Consider the following 20,281-nt stretch of genomic DNA (forward strand, 5'->3'; position numbering starts at 1 on the left):
TCCCCTCCCCTACATTAAAAAGAGTTGATATTTTGGATTGACCCTTAGCTTCTCCATCCTTCAGTCTTAATTCGGCTAAGGATCTCCTACCCCTTCTTTTATTGAGTTTAGCGCAATCTGGGGAGTCTTTACTTTTGCCCGAGCAGAGAATGCCTAAGGTGTTAGAATGCTGATTCTCCTCAATCTCTGATGCTATGAAGAGTTCCTCTATATCTAAGTTAACTCTAGTAATATTAACCAGGTTGTTAACGAGGAGATCTCTCTATTTTTCCAGTTCTTCATTATCACAGATTTCTTCAATCAATTGATCCATGAGGTCCTTTACTACTTCTTCCCCTATAAAGTTGGCGATGATATCAACTTCCTTTGCTACTTGATCAGCCTCAAAATCTTTAGTTGTGACAAGGTCAGTCTCCAGGGAAGAGGGACTTGCCTTTTCCCCAAGAGGGGTTGTCATATTTGAGACTAGGGAGATTTGATGGGATTGTTGTGAAATCCTATCTAGATCTTGGGTAGAGATGCCCTCATCTTTTGGAAGTGATAGGGTAGTAAGATCCCTCAGAGAGGAATTTTTTGAGGAGTACTCTCTATCTTGTAAGATAAGAGAGCCTACTGGTGACATAACCATGCCGGAATGTTCTTTCTGAGGAAGCCCTTCACAAATTTCCCCTTCTTCTAAATTACCAACTCCTCTATAAGGGTCCCCCTTGGGAGGGACAGACGGTAGAGGAGGTTGAGGCTGAGAACCTGGGAAATTAATTGGGGCTTTCTGACCACAAAGAGCCAGAGAGGGAGGATTAGTGCTGAGTTTATTAAAACCTGTGATGGTGAATCCTCCTCCATCCACAAATTTAATTGGAGCTACTCTCGGTTCAGTAATTAATTTAGGGTAAGCATTTTCCTTTGGTTTATCCATTACAAAAGGACCATTGTAGAAGGGTAATTCAAGAGGTAAACTCCGGTTTTCATACCTTAGTGTTACTGAATCGATGTTTTTAATGTTGACAATCATAACATTGTTAAAGAAGCTTAAAGCAAATTTTTTAACTTCAACAAATTTGCCTATTTTATTCCCTAAAATTCTCAAGAAGTCATTATTTCTTAATTCGATTGGAATTCTATCGAGAGATATGGCTCTATTGACCATACACGAATTTAACAACAACGGATGAAAGAGGGTTTGCCATTCCCAACAATCAAACCCTAAGCCCTTAAACTCAGACAAACCCCTATTTAATACTAAGTTTTTAAAATTTTGATTACCACATTCAATAGCTAAGAATCGATCGGGGAGGATATCAATTTTTACCTGGTTATTGAGGGAAGATGCTACCCATTTGGCAATTTGTTCAGACGGAATCCCCCAGCCTTTCCATCGTGCGAAAAGCATTCTTTTGTTGCAATGCATTTGATACCTATCCAATGTATGGGAATCAATGTCAATGGTTATCCCATTGGGGCTATCTTTGGAGGATTTGCCATCACACATTTTGATATCTGGAGCCGTGGGACTGTTTGTTCGGCTAGGTTTTACAGAACCTTCCTTCCACCTTGGGTTGGGGTGTCACTTTAAACAATTCACTTGCTTTTTTGCCTTCTTATTTCGTCGCCTTACTGGTTGCCATTTTTGATCCCTATCTTGGAGCGAAGGAAGGGAAGCCCTAGCCGATACAACCAGTGGGTATTTTGTTTTAGCAAAAAAGGCTTCTTGCTTGTTGATCCGAGATTTAGCTCGACTTAATTCATTTGCCCTAACATCATTCGCCAGAACCGCAAAATGGTTTCCATAACCGTGATAAACATTTCACAAAGGAAAGGGTTGGTTGAAGAGAGAGAAGCTACTTCTGTCTTTCGCATGCGACAACATTTCGCATCATCAATTACATATTATAATTCTTTTTTAAAAATATATGCTAAATTATTTAATGAGAATAACTTAATTAATAATATACATACATAAAATATACATATATAGTTTTATACATAAATATCAACATCAAATAAAATGATGTCATTTATATCTACATCAAATATAAAATATACATAATTAATGATGACACTTAATTAATAATATACATACATAAAATTAAGTTATTCAGATTAAATAATTTAGTACATATCTTTTAAAAAGAATTATAAGATAAAAATGAGTGTTTTTTATTTAAAGGTATTTATTTTTTAAAAGTTAAAAACAAAATAATTAGTAATTAAAGTATAAAAGATTGATATCTTTGAGTTGTTTTATTTAATTAAGAAATATTATTTTATTTTATACATAATTAATAATATACATATGATTAAATGACATAATTTTATTTGGCGCAGATATAAGTGACATCATTTATGAATAAAATAGCTCTTAATTAAAATATAAAGTAAACAAATCAAATTAACAATAAAATAATGACCATTGCAAATATAGAATTAAAAATTAATAAACTCTTTAAGATAAAATAAAATATTTTTGTACTAACATTAAAGTTTATGCATCTATGTTTATATATATATGCTTAAATAAAATAATTGTTGAATAAAATAAAATAATATTTCTTAATTAAATAAAACAACTCGAAAGTAACAATCTTTTGTACTTTAATTACTAATTATTTTGTTTCAAACATTTAACTTTTAAAAAATAAATACCTTTAAATAAAAAACAAACTCATTTTAAAATTATAATTCTTTTTTAAAAATATATACTAAATTATTTAATCAAAATAATTTAATTAATAATTTACATTATAAAATTATATCTACATTAAATAAAAACAAAATAAACTATATTTTAATTAAAATTATCCAATCAAATCATAATAAATCTTTACCTTCAATAAAAATTCTTTTTAGAAACCAAAAATATAAAATATTTATTCTAAATTTATAAATACTCATAAATACAAACTGAAAGAACACAAACATATACCCTACCCTACCTTTAACTGAAGAAGATCTGGATGCGGGGATTGTTAGCTTTGATTTTATTCCAATCTTCCTTTAACCTCTCCTCTAACTCACCACTTGCCTCCCCTTTAACAACCCTTATCACCTTTAGTCTCCTCAACCGCTCCAATCCCTCCGGAACTCTCTTCACCAACGGACAATTCCTTATTCCTAGGAATTCCAGACGTGGCATCGCCCCCTCTTCCAACGCCGGCAACTCCTCCAAAAGAGGGAAGTCTTCAATGAGCAGCTTAGCTAGCTTAGGAAATCCCCCACTCTCTCCAAAGTTCTTTGGCAGTTCTCTGCATTTCGAATCATTCACCAACACCAATAGTTGTAATTTGGGCATCTTTTGGAGCGATGAATAATCACTGCAGTTGACCAAATAAAGTTCTATCAGATTTTCCAATCCACTTATCCAACTTGGCACAGAGAAACGCCCTAGATCAAGTTGTTGAAGACCTTTCATAACTTTCATTTTCTCTGGGAACGCTGGAAAACTGGATTCTTCTCTATCCCCCTCCCTTGCAGGAACATCATTATGTACTGTTAGATTTCTCATCCCGACCAGACGATCAAGGGCAGCATCTTGTACACTTCTCAATGCCCCTACATCTCTTAACAAAAATGATATCTCTCGGAGATCGATCAAATTGCCAACATCTTGAACATCTAAGAATTCATTGTTTTCACTATCCAGTGGGAAGCAAACTGATCTCAGTGTCCTCAGACTCGAGAGCTATGATATTCCCTTCGGCATATGACTCCTTTTAACCTCATTTGAGCAAAACTCTACATTGAGATAGGAAAGGCATTTGAGCTCACCTATCCAGTCAGGTACACGTTGCAGGCTTTTGCAATAGGAAACATCAAGGAACTGAAGACTCTTAAGTCTTCTTACACATTCCGGCACCGCCCTGATCTCTGTGTGAGACAAATTCAAAACCTTGAGAAGTTTCAGCTTCCCAACACATTTTGGCAAGTCGTAGATGGCAGTGCGGCTCAAGTCAATCACCCGGAGTACTCTCACATGATCAAACAAATGTTCTGGAATACTTGTAATAGCAGGATTCTGAGAGAGCGATAGTGTGCGGAGTGAACGCTGACAATGTTGAGGCATTTTTGAGATTGCATTTGTATCCAAACCCTTTTTAGCCAGTAACAACCTACGGCAAATTGTTTCTTTGAAGTGAACATCAAATTCACATTCATGTTCTTTACAAATATTTACAGCCAGATCAAACAGCAAGTCATGTAAAGTGTAAACACTATAAACTCTATTTACTTCCAACAAACATAAATTTTCAAACTGATGTAAATAACCTAACCCAATATCCCATTGTTCTCTGTCTTCTTCTTGGGGAATATATCCTTCTGCTATCCACAAATATATTACACAGTCCTGGTGTATAGCTCTCGCAACTTTTAAGGGAGAAAATGAAATATATGTGTCCTCTGGAAAGAAAGATAAAGAAGCAAAACAAGATTTCAGATTGGGAGAAAGAGAGTCATAACTTAGCTTCAAAATCTTCATGATGGAGTCCTCTGTTTTCCCTATTTTTTTCAATTTCCCCAACTTTGACTCCCAATCTGTTATGAGGGAAGACTTAGCCATGGATGCCGCTACTGTCTTTAGGGCGAGTGGCAACCTCCCACATTCTTCTGCAACTTGACGAGCCAAGCTCTCCAACTGCTTAGACGGCCTATTTCTTTCAGGATCTGGGAAGGCATATAAACAAAACAGATCCCAACTTTCACCCTTTGAGAGGTGTTGCATCTCATAGATGTGCGCACTCATATTTTGTACAACATCTCTTCTTCTGGTGGTAACTACTATTTTACATTGCCTATTGCTGGCAGAGGGAAGCCCAAGCCCTGATATCAAATTATCTTGTACGCTAGTCCACACGTCATCAAGAACAATTAAACATCTTTTACCCTCTAATTTGTCATGTATCAACTGAGCTACTAGCCTATCAGTTATACCACTTTCTAGTTGTAAATTAATTTGGTAGGCTAGGTCACATTGCAAGCTTCTAAGATTAGAACAAGTCTGTGAAATAGTAATCCAGGCAGAACAGTCATACCTATGCTTTGTTCTGTCGTAGACATGCTGCAGAAGGAATGTTTTTCCCAGCCCGCCCATTCCCACGACGGCAACAACTCCAATGGCAGGGTTATCTGCAACAACTCCAATGGCAGGGTTATCTAACAATGTGAGAATTTCATCGACCTTGTGGTCAATAGCCACTGCTGGTGAATTTGTCTCGAAGATATCCCATCTTCTCAACTCTTCTCCTCCTATTGTGGATGTACTAGTTGAGGGCCGACTTAAATGGGCCACATCATGGAAAAGCTTGAGCCGCTGTGCCTCTTCAATGGTAGAGCTAATCCTACCTTTGAGCTCTTTAATCCTCGTCCCCATCTTATACCGAAAGACTAGTTGACTACAATTGCACACACATGATTGACTGGTATTTGTATACAAATGCTCAACGGAACACTCGTCAACTATATCTTCTGCATCAAAAAAAATGTTCCTCACCTCCGCCAGCCATTTTTTCACAGGCTCATTGTGCCCAGTAAGCTGATCTGCAGCTTGTAGAGAAGCACATATCTGGCTGAGCTGCTTCTCCAACCATTTAAAGTCAGTTTTGAATTTGAGTAACAGACATACCTCATTCAATGCTTTCTCTGCGGCGATCTCGCCAAGCTTTCCAATCACACCATTGGCAATCGCAAGAGCAAGTCTAGCATCCATCTTTGATTGTTTACAGACTCTAGATTTACAGAGTATAACTGAATAGCAATGCAATTCAAACTTGGCTGAGTGTGAGAATATCAATTCTACAACTCTCAGAATTTATAACAAAAGGAGTCTTCTAGAGAATCACAATGGTAAAGTTCATACATAATCGTCGCTGTTGTTTTCTGTTAGTTTTCCTGTAAGGACCACTATCTTTTGCACCATATTCCAATGCTTTCCATTCACATCATTTTCTGCCACTTATTTTTAGTGGAACACCTTTAAGGACATGTTTGTTCTATTTACATGTGAAATCATTCAAAGGCCAGTGGGGAGTTGGGGACAACTCATAGCCGATGGGTACTGAAGGCTTGAATTGATTGATTGCTGACATCCACTATGTTAAAAAGATGGGGAAAAGGGTGAATTTTTTTTGCTTTCTTTTCTCTTTTCCAAAAGTCCTTAAGAGGCTCCACAAACGCCTGCCTGGGAAGAAAAGATGTTAATATTTATGCTCCTTTAATACGTGTTCGGTTTTTCCTAATTTTAATTTGAACTTTCATTTCGAAAACCCTGAAATAATGATTGATTCTATTGATTTTTAAACTATTCATTATTGTAGTTTTTTCTTTAAGCTTATTAATTTAATATAATGTATATATAAGTATTATTGATTTGAAGTAATTATAAAGTTCGAGTTAATTTAAATATTAATTATTTAGTAATTAAAATATGAAAGAATATAAATAGAGAGTAAGTATATTTAGTTTAATGATCAATGAATATAAAAAGATTAATGAAGATTTCAATTTGGTAAATTTCAAAATTAAAAATAGTAAGTATTAGGTTGGTGATTGTCTATAATAAGTTTTTATGACAATTTTGTACAAGAATGAATCTAAATGTCTAGAGCTAATCTATAAGGGGAAACTTGTCATATGTGTCATATTATTGATCTCCATTCTTTAGTTTGCCTAAACATCTGAGGAATACTATCTAGGTTTTTATCTAAAATGCTTAAACAATCTAATGATTTAGGATTTTATATTATTATTTTCCCTTCTCTTTTCTTGATTTAGGTGAGCGGCTCCTCATTTTTCCATCCTTACTATGAAGCTTAGGCTCCTTACTAATGGTGACTACTTTAGACACTAGACCACAATGGTTATGGCTTCCACAAACTATTAGGTGTTCTATTCACCTTGAATATCCTAAGGCCTACTACAAATTAATTACTTATAGATGGGTAAATAAAATCTATGTTATCTCCAAGATTCAAAGAGAGAAAAATGTGACGCCCCTGCTAGGGTCCAGATACATATATACTTATTTAACCATTCTCTAAGGCCTGGAAATATTCTTGTAATGAAGCATTGATGACAGGATTACATGGTGGACATGTCAGATCATATTCTATTATTGGCATGTGGATGTAACTACTACTTCATGTAGGAGTGCTTAGAAGTTGCATATGATAACTTTCATGGTGGAGGTCAAAGATGCTTGTACTGGGATTTATTTTTTATATTCGAGGTCATTCTCATATACTTGGTCATGAGAATGTATATTATGGTACTTTGGGACCATATTAGAACCTATGATAATCTCGTATATACCATAAGCCATTAAGACACCTAGAGCACACTGAAGAAAAACATAGGATAGGTAGCTGAGAGCAAAGCATAAACATAAGTCAACATTATTAGAAGTAAGATCGCGACACAATGAGACATCCACATCTCCAAATTACAAATGGGATAGGCATTACAAACTAATTTACATTACGAATTTGTCATTATAATTTTTTGACCTTTTTTCTTTAGGTTGCTCGATCACCTTTGACTTCTTCTCTAAGTTTTTATGTAAAATACTTGGGGCAATCTAGTGGTATTTGTAGTTAGGAAATCAGACATAAAAATAAAAAACACACAATTAGGCAACCATAAACCTAAAATGCTAATAAAAAGATATCCTAATACACTCAATAAAGAAATAAAAGATGAAATTCAAAACAACGCAAACCCATATTGCAGAAATCTCCTTCATTGACCTCCATTGTCCTTCTTTCACTTTCAAATGTGATTTTGTGGATTTCACCTACAAATGCAATTGCAAGCAAGAGTGTGAGATGAAAATGACAAAATAAAGTTACTCAAAGCATGGTTGTCGAAAATGAGCAATGAGAGCTCAATTAATAGAAAATAGGATTTTGAATCAACGAACGAGATTAATTTGAAGATGGGAAGAATCAATGGCTAGGATCAAACACACAATAGAGTTTCCATTAGGAGACAAAGAAAAAGCAGAAGAAATCCGAAAAGATCCGAAATCAAATTGAGGAAGATAATATAGGGATTTAATAAATAAATAAAATTGATTATCATCATATTTTTCCAAATTAGCAGGTTGAAAAGATAAATATGGGATAATTAAATAAATAAAATTTATCATTTGCATATGAGAATACAAATATGATAAATTAATAAATTAAATTTATTAATTTACTATTCATATTTAGGAATTAGCTAATCAAATAAATTGAATTTTTTTAATTATCGAAAAAGACCCAAGACTGATAATGATTTTGATAAAAGACTGATAAGATTGATAAGATCAATTGACAATAACTTGATAAGAGAATTGATAAGATCGATTGATAAAGCTCCATGAAAGGCTGATAGAGTGTCATAGAGGACTGATTGAAATTGATTGATAAAGAGGTTGATAATTAATGACTAATTAATTATCAACAAAGGGGGAATTAAGTCTAATTGTCAAGATGAGACCAATTCGAATGATTTAAAAATGATAAAATGCCAATCATAATGATTTAAGACCAAATGCGAATGAACAAGATCAATTAGGGTTGGATTCAAAATGAACTGAAACTAGAAGAATGACACAATGTCAACACATGATGAAGATCAAATAAGACATAGAAGACACGTTAAAAATTAGGTTGGTGACATAGGAGTGATGACCAATTTTGAGTGTCTACAGTATTTAATAACATCTTAAAAGATTGTCATTGAGTCACACAAGGAGATTTCAACTAAATTAATCCACAAAATTTTAAAAATGTAAGAAAACAACAATCTTAAATCATATAAATGCTTTTAGAGTGAATATGCAAAAATACATTCCTTTTAGAGCATCAATTGAAATATGTAGATGTGAATGATATACGAAATATTTTCTTTATTTTCATATGAGTAAATTGAGTGCATTATATGCCTTTATATACAAGATCACAAAAATATCACACAAATTTGGGTTTAGGTGGTCCAAGGTAGGAAGGGTAAAGGTGGGAAGTTGGCCATATTTTAATTAGATCTCTTTTAATTTGGGCGAGATGAGTCTCAAACTATTAGGATGGCTTCATGATTGTGAATTAGTCTTGGGATTAAAAAAATGGCTAGATTGTAGTAAATGGCATGCAATAAAAGAAGTGTGCACATTGGGGTTAAGATAAGGGAATATAGGATAAATTTACATGGATGTGTGAATATGTTAAAGAAGATAAGTTATAGGTATATAAAAAGATGTGTAATATATTAGATATATAGTATAGGATAATTGACCCGACTTTACACAAAATTAAGTCAAATTTATCTATATAAAATAGTTATACTGACATTATATGAGATATTCAATAATTATGCTTGATGACATTATATGAAATAGTAAAACTTTAATAATAAAAAGAGGAGGGAAAGTAACTTTTACAGGTTTAAACCGTTCAAAGGCTAGTGGATAGTTGGAGACAACTCATAGGCAATGGGGACTGAAAGCTTTCAATTTACTGATTGAAAATCCACTTTGGAAAAATTTAGTGGATATCTTTAATACAAGTCTTTTCAATACTTTTTACAACGAAGTATCGGTGAAATTGCTTTATATTCTATTTTTTAAAGACTTTAAGATGTTACTGCTCAATAACCTCTTCTCCAGATAGAAGATAGGTTAATAATCTATACTCATTTAATACGTATGTTTTTGACCTTTTCATTTTTATTTTAACTTTCATTATTAATTAAATGAAAAATTTAAAGTTAATTTGAACATTTTTTTGATTTAGTAATTAAAATGTAAGAAAATGTAAATAGAGAGTAAGTATATTTAGTTCAATGATTAATGGATATAAAGATTGATAAGATTTGAAATTGGTAAGTTTAAAGATAAAAAATAGTACGTATCATATTGGCGATCATTTAGAATAAAAAACTTAAGTTAACTCTATGTGAAATGTCTTAATGTCTAAAATCAATCTACAATTCCGAACTCGTATATGTATCCTTTTGCTCTCTATTCTTTATTTTATCTAATCATCTTAGAGTTGTTCTTTAGCTTTTATCTAAAATGCTTAGACAATTTGCTAGTGTTCTAAAATACAATGAAGGATTGTTATTGAGTCATGAGAAGCTTTCACCTATATGAATCAGTAGAATTTAAAATCATTGAAGTCAACAATCTTCGTTCATGCAAATAACTCTAGAATGATTGAATAGAGCTATACTCTTTGTAGAAAAAAAATTACAATATATAGATTTGAATGACATATAAGAATTATTTGTTTGATTCACATATGATTAGAATGAGTGCACTAAATGCCTTTCAATAAAAGGACATAAGAATATATCACACAAAATCATGAATAGTAGTTTCTTAGTGAGAATGGTAAAGATGGGAAGTATATTCCTGACTTGGCCCTAGGGAATAATTATGAAATACCTAAAATTATTGAAGTTTTTGTATGACTACAATGTGGTATGCCATCATAAAAAATAATAACCATTTGAAAATTGATAGCAAACAATTGTAGAGTATAAGGATGAAAGATTGAGCTTTAATTTTTAGAGGACAATAACTAGACATTAATCATATGAAGATCCAACTAATCTAATTGACCCCAATATAGATGTAATCATCATAATTAATTTGTAACACAATCATTAAAATAGTAAAACAAGGAAATTTTTCATAGCATATTTTTTGGTAATATAGCTAGTGTGTTATAGAGTTTAAAAAGGTTCAAATTTGAAATTTGAAAGTTTAGAGGTGACTTCCACATCCACATGTGTAGCCTATGTTAGTCTCATGATGTGGAAATGACATAAGATTATGAAAGGATGGAACAAATAATCAAGGTCGGTCATAGAAGATGTGTGTTGACAAAAATTGGTAAGGATCATATTATTTTCCAACTTCCATACTAGATTATGCCACTTATATATAGTCATTGCTCTAAGGACAAACATAATATTTAAAATTAAGGGAAAATATTCAATGTGTGCATTTTTTACTTTTACTATGATATATAATTTGAAAATTGAGAGTAACTTTCATGAGCATTGACATATTTTGGTAAGGAAAGGAGATAATGAGTTAAGAGAGGAAATTTCTCATTTCTTGTACAAAAAATTATTTATGGCTTTAAATTAAGAATTATTTATAACTTTAAATTAAGCTTCCTATTCTTTAACAACACCATTAACCATAACTATTTTACAAATAATGAATCAAAACAATTCTCTTCTAACTCTTTATCTTATCATTTAGCCCCTCATGTTTATAGCTAATATGAAAGGATCTTGTATATATTTCCTTATAATCCTATGTATTAGTCCCGTATTCTATATTTGAGAATATGGTAATATTTTATAATGATTTTCTTAATATCTAAGCTATATAATTGTAATTATTTGTAATTATAATAGTAAAATTAACGTAAATCCACTTTAGTGGAACAACTGTATGATAACGACATGTTTGTTTTACTTACAGAATTAGACCGTTCAAAGGCAAGTGGAAAGTTTGGGACAACTCATAGCCGACGGGGACTGAAAGCTTTGAATTCAGTGATTGACATCCACTTTGGAAAAATGTAGTGGATAGCTTTAAGGTCAAAATTAGTAGATATCAGGTTGGTGATAGTTTAGAATCAAAATTATATGCTGATTTTATGTAAGAATGAGTCTAAATGTTTAGAACTAATATACTATTTCTAACTTGTTTGTGTATATTATTTATCTCTATTTTTTATTTTATCTAATTATCTTAGAGTTCTTTAGGTTTTAATCTAAAATGCTTAGGTAGTTTGGTGGTGTTCTAAAATACCTTAAAGGATTGTTATTGAGTTACAAGAAAGTTTCACCTAGATCAAATATGTAGAATTTCAAAAAATTGATATTAACAACCTTCGTTCATGTAAATGCCTCTACAATGATTTAATAGAGCTATATTCCTTGTAAAAAACAAATTATAGTTTGTAGATTTGAATGATAGCTCATAGTCGACACGGATTGAATTGAGTAATTGGTGAATGGAGAGTATAGGGAGCTTAATCTCTACATTCGATGATAATAGAAAGAGATATTTCCTTATAATTATTTCAAGCAAGTGGAAGAAAAAATAAATAATCTATAGGCTGGTTGACATGGAAATAATAATAGATTTGTTCAAATCAACGAACAAGTTAGAGTTGTACCAGTGGAAGAGTTACAATAGTAGCCCAGCCACATGATGCCCATTGAACAACTAATATGAGACGAAGAATTTTATTTGTATGTGATATTTTATACAAATTTAAAATGTTCAATTTAAATTATAATTTAAAACTTAATATAGAAAGTTTATTATATTATTTAGAAAATAAGTAGTTAAATTGATATAAAAATATATTTTTTCATATCTAGTGAATGAAATATTAATTTTAAAATATTTAAACAATTTACAAAAATGATATATATTCCGTGAATCAAATATTAATTTTAAAGTATTTAAATAAATTCATAAAAATGATATGTATTCCTTTTTTGTAATATATTTATAGAATTATTATTAGACAATTAAATGTTTTCATTAAATTCCCATTTGTAATTGAAATTAAAAGTTTATTTAATTAAACTACCATTTTATTCATGACAATATTTTCCTTCTTTTATCGCTTCTTTATAATTTTTCATTATTATTTTTTTCTTTATTTGAATATGTCTAAGCAAATAATAATAATTTTGAGTAAAAATTACATAATAATAAACTTAATTAAAGTTTAAATTATTTTTATTTTATATTTGTAATATAAAACAATAAGATATTGAAAAGCTTTATGATATTTAGTACAAATCGTCATTGATTTGCATACTATAAAGGTTTTAACCAAATAAACTATTAATTTACTTAGATTGGATTTCTCTATTAAATTGTATCATTTATGTTTTCAATTGCTCTTCAACAAAAAAATTCTATTTCATTTTTCTATGAGTCGATGTTTTTTATATTAAAAGTAGTGGAAAAAAGGGTAATGTCCCTTACAACATAGCTCAAAGGTGTTCAACAATAACAACACATTCACATCAAAATAGTCAACCAACAAATAGGAATAGGTAGTGTAAGCAGAGTGAAAACAACGAAAATAAGTTTCAACAGTGGATAAAACCCCATAAGGTCAATAAAGCCAAGAAACAAATCAACTAGACCTAGGGACCAAACTTCTAAATACCAACTTGTTTAAGGACATTGTCCTAGTCATTGGTGAGAAACTTGAAGAGCCCCCTACACGATTCCTTGTCTTCATCCTCCTTTCCCAAGGCCATATACTACAATAGACAAAGGGTGATTGTTGAGCTACGCATACCCACATTTTGAACTAGGTTATTCTTATCACCTTCTTGTCGAAAATATCCCATTTGTTCTTAAATTCCCTCATCTCCATCTTCAGGGCTTACAACTCTACATTCACCTCCTAGCTCCCCATCTTGTTTCTCAGCAAATTGTACCTCCAGTTTCAAGGCTTGTAGCTCACCATCTAGCATCTCATCTCAACATTTTCATTCCACCTTCAGGGTTTTTTGTATATCCTCATAAATTTGATAGCTTCACTTCTCCTCAATCCTTGCCCCTTCCTCCTTGTCACTCCATTTCCTCCTCTTGTCTTCTTCCTTTAGAGCTCTAACCAATCTATCCCCTTCCCTCTCATTGTCCTCCTCATCCACAATGTTCATACCTATCTCTTCTGTAGGGTCCACCTTTGTTTCAGAGAATCCAAAGGAGGACTAGAGCCAACTAAAATCCTAGTGTCTTCACCAACCACAACATCCCCGGTGGTTGTGCCCTCCTCATCAGTCTTCTCAATATTCAGCTCATTATTCTTACCATTACCCTCCACAATTTCCTCTTCAAACTCATTATCAGTTTGTTTATCTCGTTTCCTGTTGTGCTTGTCTTGAGAGGCATTCCTATGCGATCACATCCCCCCATCAATCCTGACAATGGGCTACTCTCTCTCATTCCCTTCATAACTCTAATTGTTTATGAGAATTCGCTTCCTTTTACTCGAGTTTTTCCTCTTGCCCTTAGAGCTTGTTAGTTTTCACTCTTTGAGAGTGCTAGTAGCAAGTGATGAGATTGTGAGAGAGCCAAGTTCAATGATGGTCACATAGGAGGAAGTAATGGGTGGAGAGGAAAAGGCTCCACTAGAGAGACACAATAAAGTGGAGGAAGTGAGGCCTTTAGCATAGGAAGCTAGCGGGTGGGAAGTATGAAGTGGGGTTTAAAATCTCAAAATATTTCTTAGGGGGAATAAGGCTAAATGGAATGAGTAGAGTCTATATATTAGACCCTAGTGAATAGGAATAGGCCTTTTATCCTTGTTTTTTGGGTCGAAACCCATGGGGTCTTCACTTAGTGAGCCTGGTTTATATCACCTGTGTTAATGACATACTAAAGATTCCCCCTATTTTCAAAAAATATTGCCCTAAACTCCTTTTTTGTCACCCCTCCCAATACACAACTTGAATTAAAAGCCCCCCTTATTTTGCTAGAGATTGTATTTTTTCATAACTCAAATTAAAATGCTCCCTATTTTCACCGATAGATAATATATTGTACCCTCATTTTCGGGTATTAAACCCCCCAATATGAACTCAAGTGATATAATATTGCCTCTCCAGTGAAGCCCCCATGTCCAAACCATGCTTTATGGAGATTTCAAGAGAGCCGAGCACATAGAAGGGAAAAAAATGGTATCATTGTTCCTAAAGTGATTTTTATTGATAATAGAGAGTAAAATGTGATACAATAGAGATATTAGAGTTTTACCAGTAGGTCATGGTATCCCTTAGGTATGCAGATACATCAGGGTAAATGTACATATACCTTCCTATTCGAGAGAGTAATTACGAAAACAAAATGCACCCTTACACAATATACAGGTCTATATAGCGCCTGAGTCATGTACAAATTCTGTCTATCTACATAACTAAGGAGGTAAATACAAAAACTGTCCATCTAAATACAACCACCATGATAAAGTTCCAAGCTAAATCCAGGTGATCCATCCTGAATGACCTTCCATCCATATCAGCCTTCGATCATCCAACATTCTAGCAGACTGGAATATTTGCTGACGAACCAAGTGGCCATTACCTCTGATTTCTTTCATGAGAGCATCTAAGGCATTGACAAAGGGGGTTCGCTCCGCATTCGTCCTTCCCCAGGTGTATCCATGAGACAGTTCGAAGATGAAAATTCTTGTGTGGCCGTCTGTATGAAATCTACAAAATTTCTCCTTATTAAGCCTGATAACCATGGTAACCTGCGAGAAAATAGAGTGAAGAGTGAGTCTTCGAAGAGACTCAATAAGGGCTCTTTCTTGCCCTTGAAACTTTTCTAAGTTCCTAATTTTCAACAAATACCAAAGAATTTCACCAGATAGCAAATTCCAAAATAGGTTAGTGTCTTTCTTAATGCCTTTAATACACCCAGTAACAACATCAAGTATGCAACTATGTATCAGAAGAGTAAAGCCAAACATAAGCCATATTTCCTTTGCAATAATACAATAAAAAAAGATGTGTCTACTGGATTCCTTGACTTTACATATAGTACACAGTTCCTCTTTAGTATAAATAGATCTAACTCGTATCTGCAATAACTGCAGATACCGCACGAAGCGAGCCTCAGTGAAGGGTTATAAAAAATAGGACAAGAAGCGGGGGAAAGTTGTTTACCACCATGGAGGAGGTTTTACCACCTCCTCCACATGCAAGAGCGAGGACCCCAATGTCAAGCACAACCAACGGGTCCATGTCAAGCCCTAGTTGTAGAGAGATCCCATTTCTTTCAAAGCTTCAAAAAACTTTCTTTTGAAACACAACAACTAAAATACCAAAGACCTTCCTAAAGTGATTTAGAAAAGGAATGTGATAAAGATAAAATACCTTGTAGAAACCTAAGCTATGATCTATATGCATTTATCTTTCAAATTCACAAATTAAATTGGTTAATCAATCACTTTCACAAAATTTTGCATTATTTAATCACAATTGTTAATTCAATTTCAAATTTCCCTCAGTTGTGCAGGAATTTTACTACCATTAGTCCTACCTATAATATTCCTTTGAGAAGAAGTTGTATAATTAAGGCTTCCCAATGTTTAATCACTAAGGATATGGAGCCCAATTTGGATAACTTATTACATGAGAATGGTGGTGGTTCTACTATTCCAACAATTTATTTCATGTATCCTCATTCTTTACATAATTCACATGATAAGGATGAATCACTAACTAGGGTTTCCAATGACCAATTGGAGAAGATTGACAATTAATTTGAAAATATTCAAAATGGATGAGTCAACAAGACCTAAAAATTGTGGCTATCTCATTGGTTGAAGGATTAAAAATAATGGATCAAAGTGATAAATTTTGTATTGATTTGTTGTGTGACCTTTCTTATATTGTTGCCTCTAATATCATGTCTACGAAAAGTTGTGTCGAAGTCCTCGTTTATACTGAAGCTCTTAGTCAAGTTAATCATTCCATTCCCATGAATACATTGGTTCTTAGTGTGCCTACATTGACATCTAATTTATAACTCTTTCCACATAAAATGTTAATCCTATAAATGTTAGTCAAGGGGACAACTTTTCTAACCAAAACTCTTTCATACCTCCTTTTGCAAGCCTTCCATTTGTGACCCAATCATCTCCCATAGCTACATATCATAGTGTTCCACCTCCTTCTTCTTAGCCTCAACCTTCATACAACAATTTTACTCCTCCATCCCAATCCAATATTTTCAGTCCATCCATTGAAGCTACCATCAACAACCTAGCCTAAACTATTCCATCCTTGAAACAAGAAATATCTTCTACGAAACAATCTAATTTTAATGTGCCCACATTTGATGTAGCAAGCCCATTATCTGACAGTTCTGATAACTAATATAAGTACAGATCCAATAGCCAACAAGATGAGGGGGGGGGGGGGTGTGAATCATACAAACTTATTCATCAATGAAAACATCAGATTCAACCTCGGTAACATATATCAGTCATATAATAAAACTGACAAACATGCAAACTCAAAAGCATATGAACAATATAAACCTCATAACACCAGATTTAATGTGGAAACCCAAATAGGGAAAAACCACTATGGGATTTCAGACCCACTAAGAAATATACTCTTCTAGAGTATGCTCAGTTAAAAGCCAATCCTGTTAAAGATTACAAAACACATTGCTAGATGTGACCCGGTTAAGGGATTTCCCTCAGATTTGTTAGGATCTTCACTTTGTTAGAAGTGAGCTTGTCAAAGGATTTCAAACACTCATTTAGAATGTCACCTTGTTAGAGGATTTACTTATAATACTATTAAGTCCACTCGGTTAAGAGATTTCCTGTTACTTCCACAATCTAATAGTAATACAATCTATCTACAACTTCACATCTAAAATGCTAAAGCAGATTCTTATTTGTTCAACACAATCTAGACATAGAACTAATCTTGTCTATCTGTTGGGCATCAATACTCTGTTATTCCAACAGGTCTTCAAGCTTCTGTGCTCGGTGATCACTATGTAGCATCCTTGTGCATACACTGTTTATCAACAGTTCCTTATTTATAACAATCATCTAACCGCTTAATCTCCTTGATCACATTTCCCATGATCAATCATAGCCATTAGATCTTCAATCTTGTCTAGGTTCATTGTATCTTACGATTTGAAAAATGTTTTACCTCACCTCGGAACTTGCACAATCATCTTGGAACTTGTGTTAGGGTAATGCGGTTCAATCTGAGCTGTAGATCTTCTTGCCGACTTTCCATTGCCTTAGATTTGTTAACAGACTTTTTCCACGACTTACCAATCATTGATCCGCTCTAGCTCATCAGCTTCTTTCATTAAATATCACATGTATTTAACATTTAATGCATTCTGTTATAGCTCGGTTACAACTCGGTGAATACTAAACTTTACTCGGTAGACATTCTGTCTTCATTAACCGACTGTGATAACCTTAGGGTTTACTGACTAGGTTCCTTAGGGTTTACCAACTAGGTTCTTTGCCTGATAACATAGTGTAGTATTAACCTTTACATTTTACAACATATGTATGATGTTAAAACAATCTAAAACATTAAGATCTCATCATTGTCTGACTCGGTAGAGTTGCCCATTGAATAACTTATCCCTTTATTCATCATATTCTTTCCTGTGTCTTTATCGACTTCTTTATAATCTTCATATCATATTTCTTAAGATATGGCAACATCATACTGAATTAGAAAATCAATTTCTCGACATCAATGACAAAATAATAATATCAAGACAGTAAAACATCTTTAATCAGTTTTGTCCATAATCATCAACAATCTTCTCAATATCCTTGTTATATTGCCAACATTATCTAATCACATTGTCTGTGTTGTCCCTCCAAAACATGTGGTATTACCTCAATTGGAGCTTTATAATGGAAAATATGATCCCTTGACTCATGTGAAAAAAATTTAAACTTTGTGTAGTGCCTTTGTTCATTGTCAAAGACTTTTGGCTAAATTGTTTACTAGAACATTTAGGGATAAACCTTTGCAATGGTATTTTTCTTTCTCTCTTTATTCGGTTACATCATTTCAACAATTGGCTAATGCTTTCATTCAAAAATTTCACAATAATATTGGTCATAAGATTACTTTGACTGATTTGATTCATTGTAAGCAAGGTGTTAGAGAAAAAGTGACCGATTTTATTGGTAGAGATAAACATTTGTATTCTCAAAATGCTTCTCTTATGCCTAACCAAGAAGTTTAGGGAATTTTTATTTCTAATTTATAAAAATATACTAGGGATAATATTATTTTCTCTGAATTTACGTCCTTTATCCAATTGTGTGCAATACTTCATAATTATCAACTTCAAGTGAGTCAATTTGAATCATCCTCTTCAATGGCTCTGGTTGATAAGAATGAAAGTGCTCAAAAATATTTTGTGAAGTTTAAAGTAAATAAGGGATACATCAAATTTAATGAGAACAACAATACCCAAATGGCAGCTATGACAATAGGCATGCCTCATTTATCCAAATGTTTTAGAAAAGAACTTACCCCTCTTTTTGAATCTTTGCATAGAATTATGACACAAAATTATTGAACAAGAATCTGTTAAAACTTCCTCCCATTAAACAAAGTGATAGGTATAAAGCTTTGCCACATTATCATGATGCCAAAGCCTTTTTCCAATATCATTGTCAGCTTGATCATGACACTGAAATGTGTTATTCCTTAAGGAGCAGGATTCATGACTTTACTGATAACAATACCATATCTATATAGTTGGTGTTATTGACAAAGAAAACAAATCTGTAGCTACTCCTAATAAAAATATTCAAATATTCACGAATCCTTTTCCTTCCCATTCTACTAATGTGGTTGAGTCTGAGCATCTTAATTTCTTTTCCAATGACCTTGCCTTTGAGTCTAACAATGTAGTGAATCTTGTTGATACACCTATACCTCTTAAGAACCTATGCTTTACTTTTGATCCTAGTAAGGAAGCTCCTAATGGCCCACTATATATCACTACAAAGATCAAAGATAAACTCTCATGAGGGTTGCTCATTGACCCAATGTGTATAGTGAATGTGATAACTAAAGAACATCTTTGTACTTTACAGTTACATCAAGTAACATATGATAAATCTGATGTAGTAGTTAAGGTATTTGATGGTTTCTCTTTCCCTACTATTGGTTCTAGTATCTTTCCGTTGAGGTTGGTACTAAGTTCTTAGATGTCATTTTTGCTATCATTATTATATCTAATCAATTTTGTGTGAGGTTGGGACATTCTTGTCTCTCCTCCGTGAAAGTGATTTCTACTAGAGTTCATAAATACTTAAATTTTCCTCATTATGATAAAATCATAACAATTAATCATAACATGTACAAACCCATGGTGAGGCATGGAAATATAAACCTTGATTACTTTTGGCCTAAAAAATTTGAACCTCTTAACCCTTGAAGTGATGCTATTTTTCAATCCTATCAAAAGTCAAAGAAAGATATGATGTTATCCTTTTGTAAGCCTAGAGATCCTAGACTCATTCCTTCTCCTCATGGTGGACTTGGTCTCCTTCTTGCACCTTCTATTCCTGATTTATATGTTGTGGTTCCATCTCTTGCATTTTACAAAGGGAAGCACCCAACATCTCCTATCTTTCAACCTAGTAGACCTTCTCCTATTCCTCCTTATTTAAAGGAAGATAGGAAGTGTATGTCCATTGATCCTAAACCTTCACAACCCTCGATTAAAAGT

At 33.1% G+C, this 20,281-nt stretch overlaps 2 protein-coding genes across 2 annotated transcripts; both read right to left on the bottom strand.

Annotated features, from left to right (window-relative positions):
- Positions 1-2,857: 2,857 nt before the first annotated feature.
- LOC131065079 (putative disease resistance protein RGA3) lies at positions 2,858-5,796 on the bottom strand. The gene has a single exon (XM_057999481.2). The coding sequence runs from the start codon at positions 5,699-5,701 to the stop codon at positions 3,680-3,682; it is 2,022 nt and encodes a 673-aa protein (XP_057855464.2). The 5' UTR covers positions 5,702-5,796; the 3' UTR covers positions 2,858-3,679.
- Positions 2,936-3,502, bottom strand: LOC131874938 (probable disease resistance protein RF9). Its single transcript, XM_059218897.1, has one exon. It carries the CDS (start codon positions 3,500-3,502, stop codon positions 2,936-2,938), a length of 567 nt encoding a protein of 188 aa, XP_059074880.1.
- Positions 5,797-20,281: the final 14,485 nt, after the last annotated feature.

The sequence above is a fragment of the Cryptomeria japonica genome, chromosome 4 (genome assembly GCF_030272615.1).
Source record: "Cryptomeria japonica chromosome 4, Sugi_1.0, whole genome shotgun sequence".
NCBI classification, from domain to species: domain Eukaryota; kingdom Viridiplantae; phylum Streptophyta; class Pinopsida; order Cupressales; family Cupressaceae; genus Cryptomeria; species Cryptomeria japonica.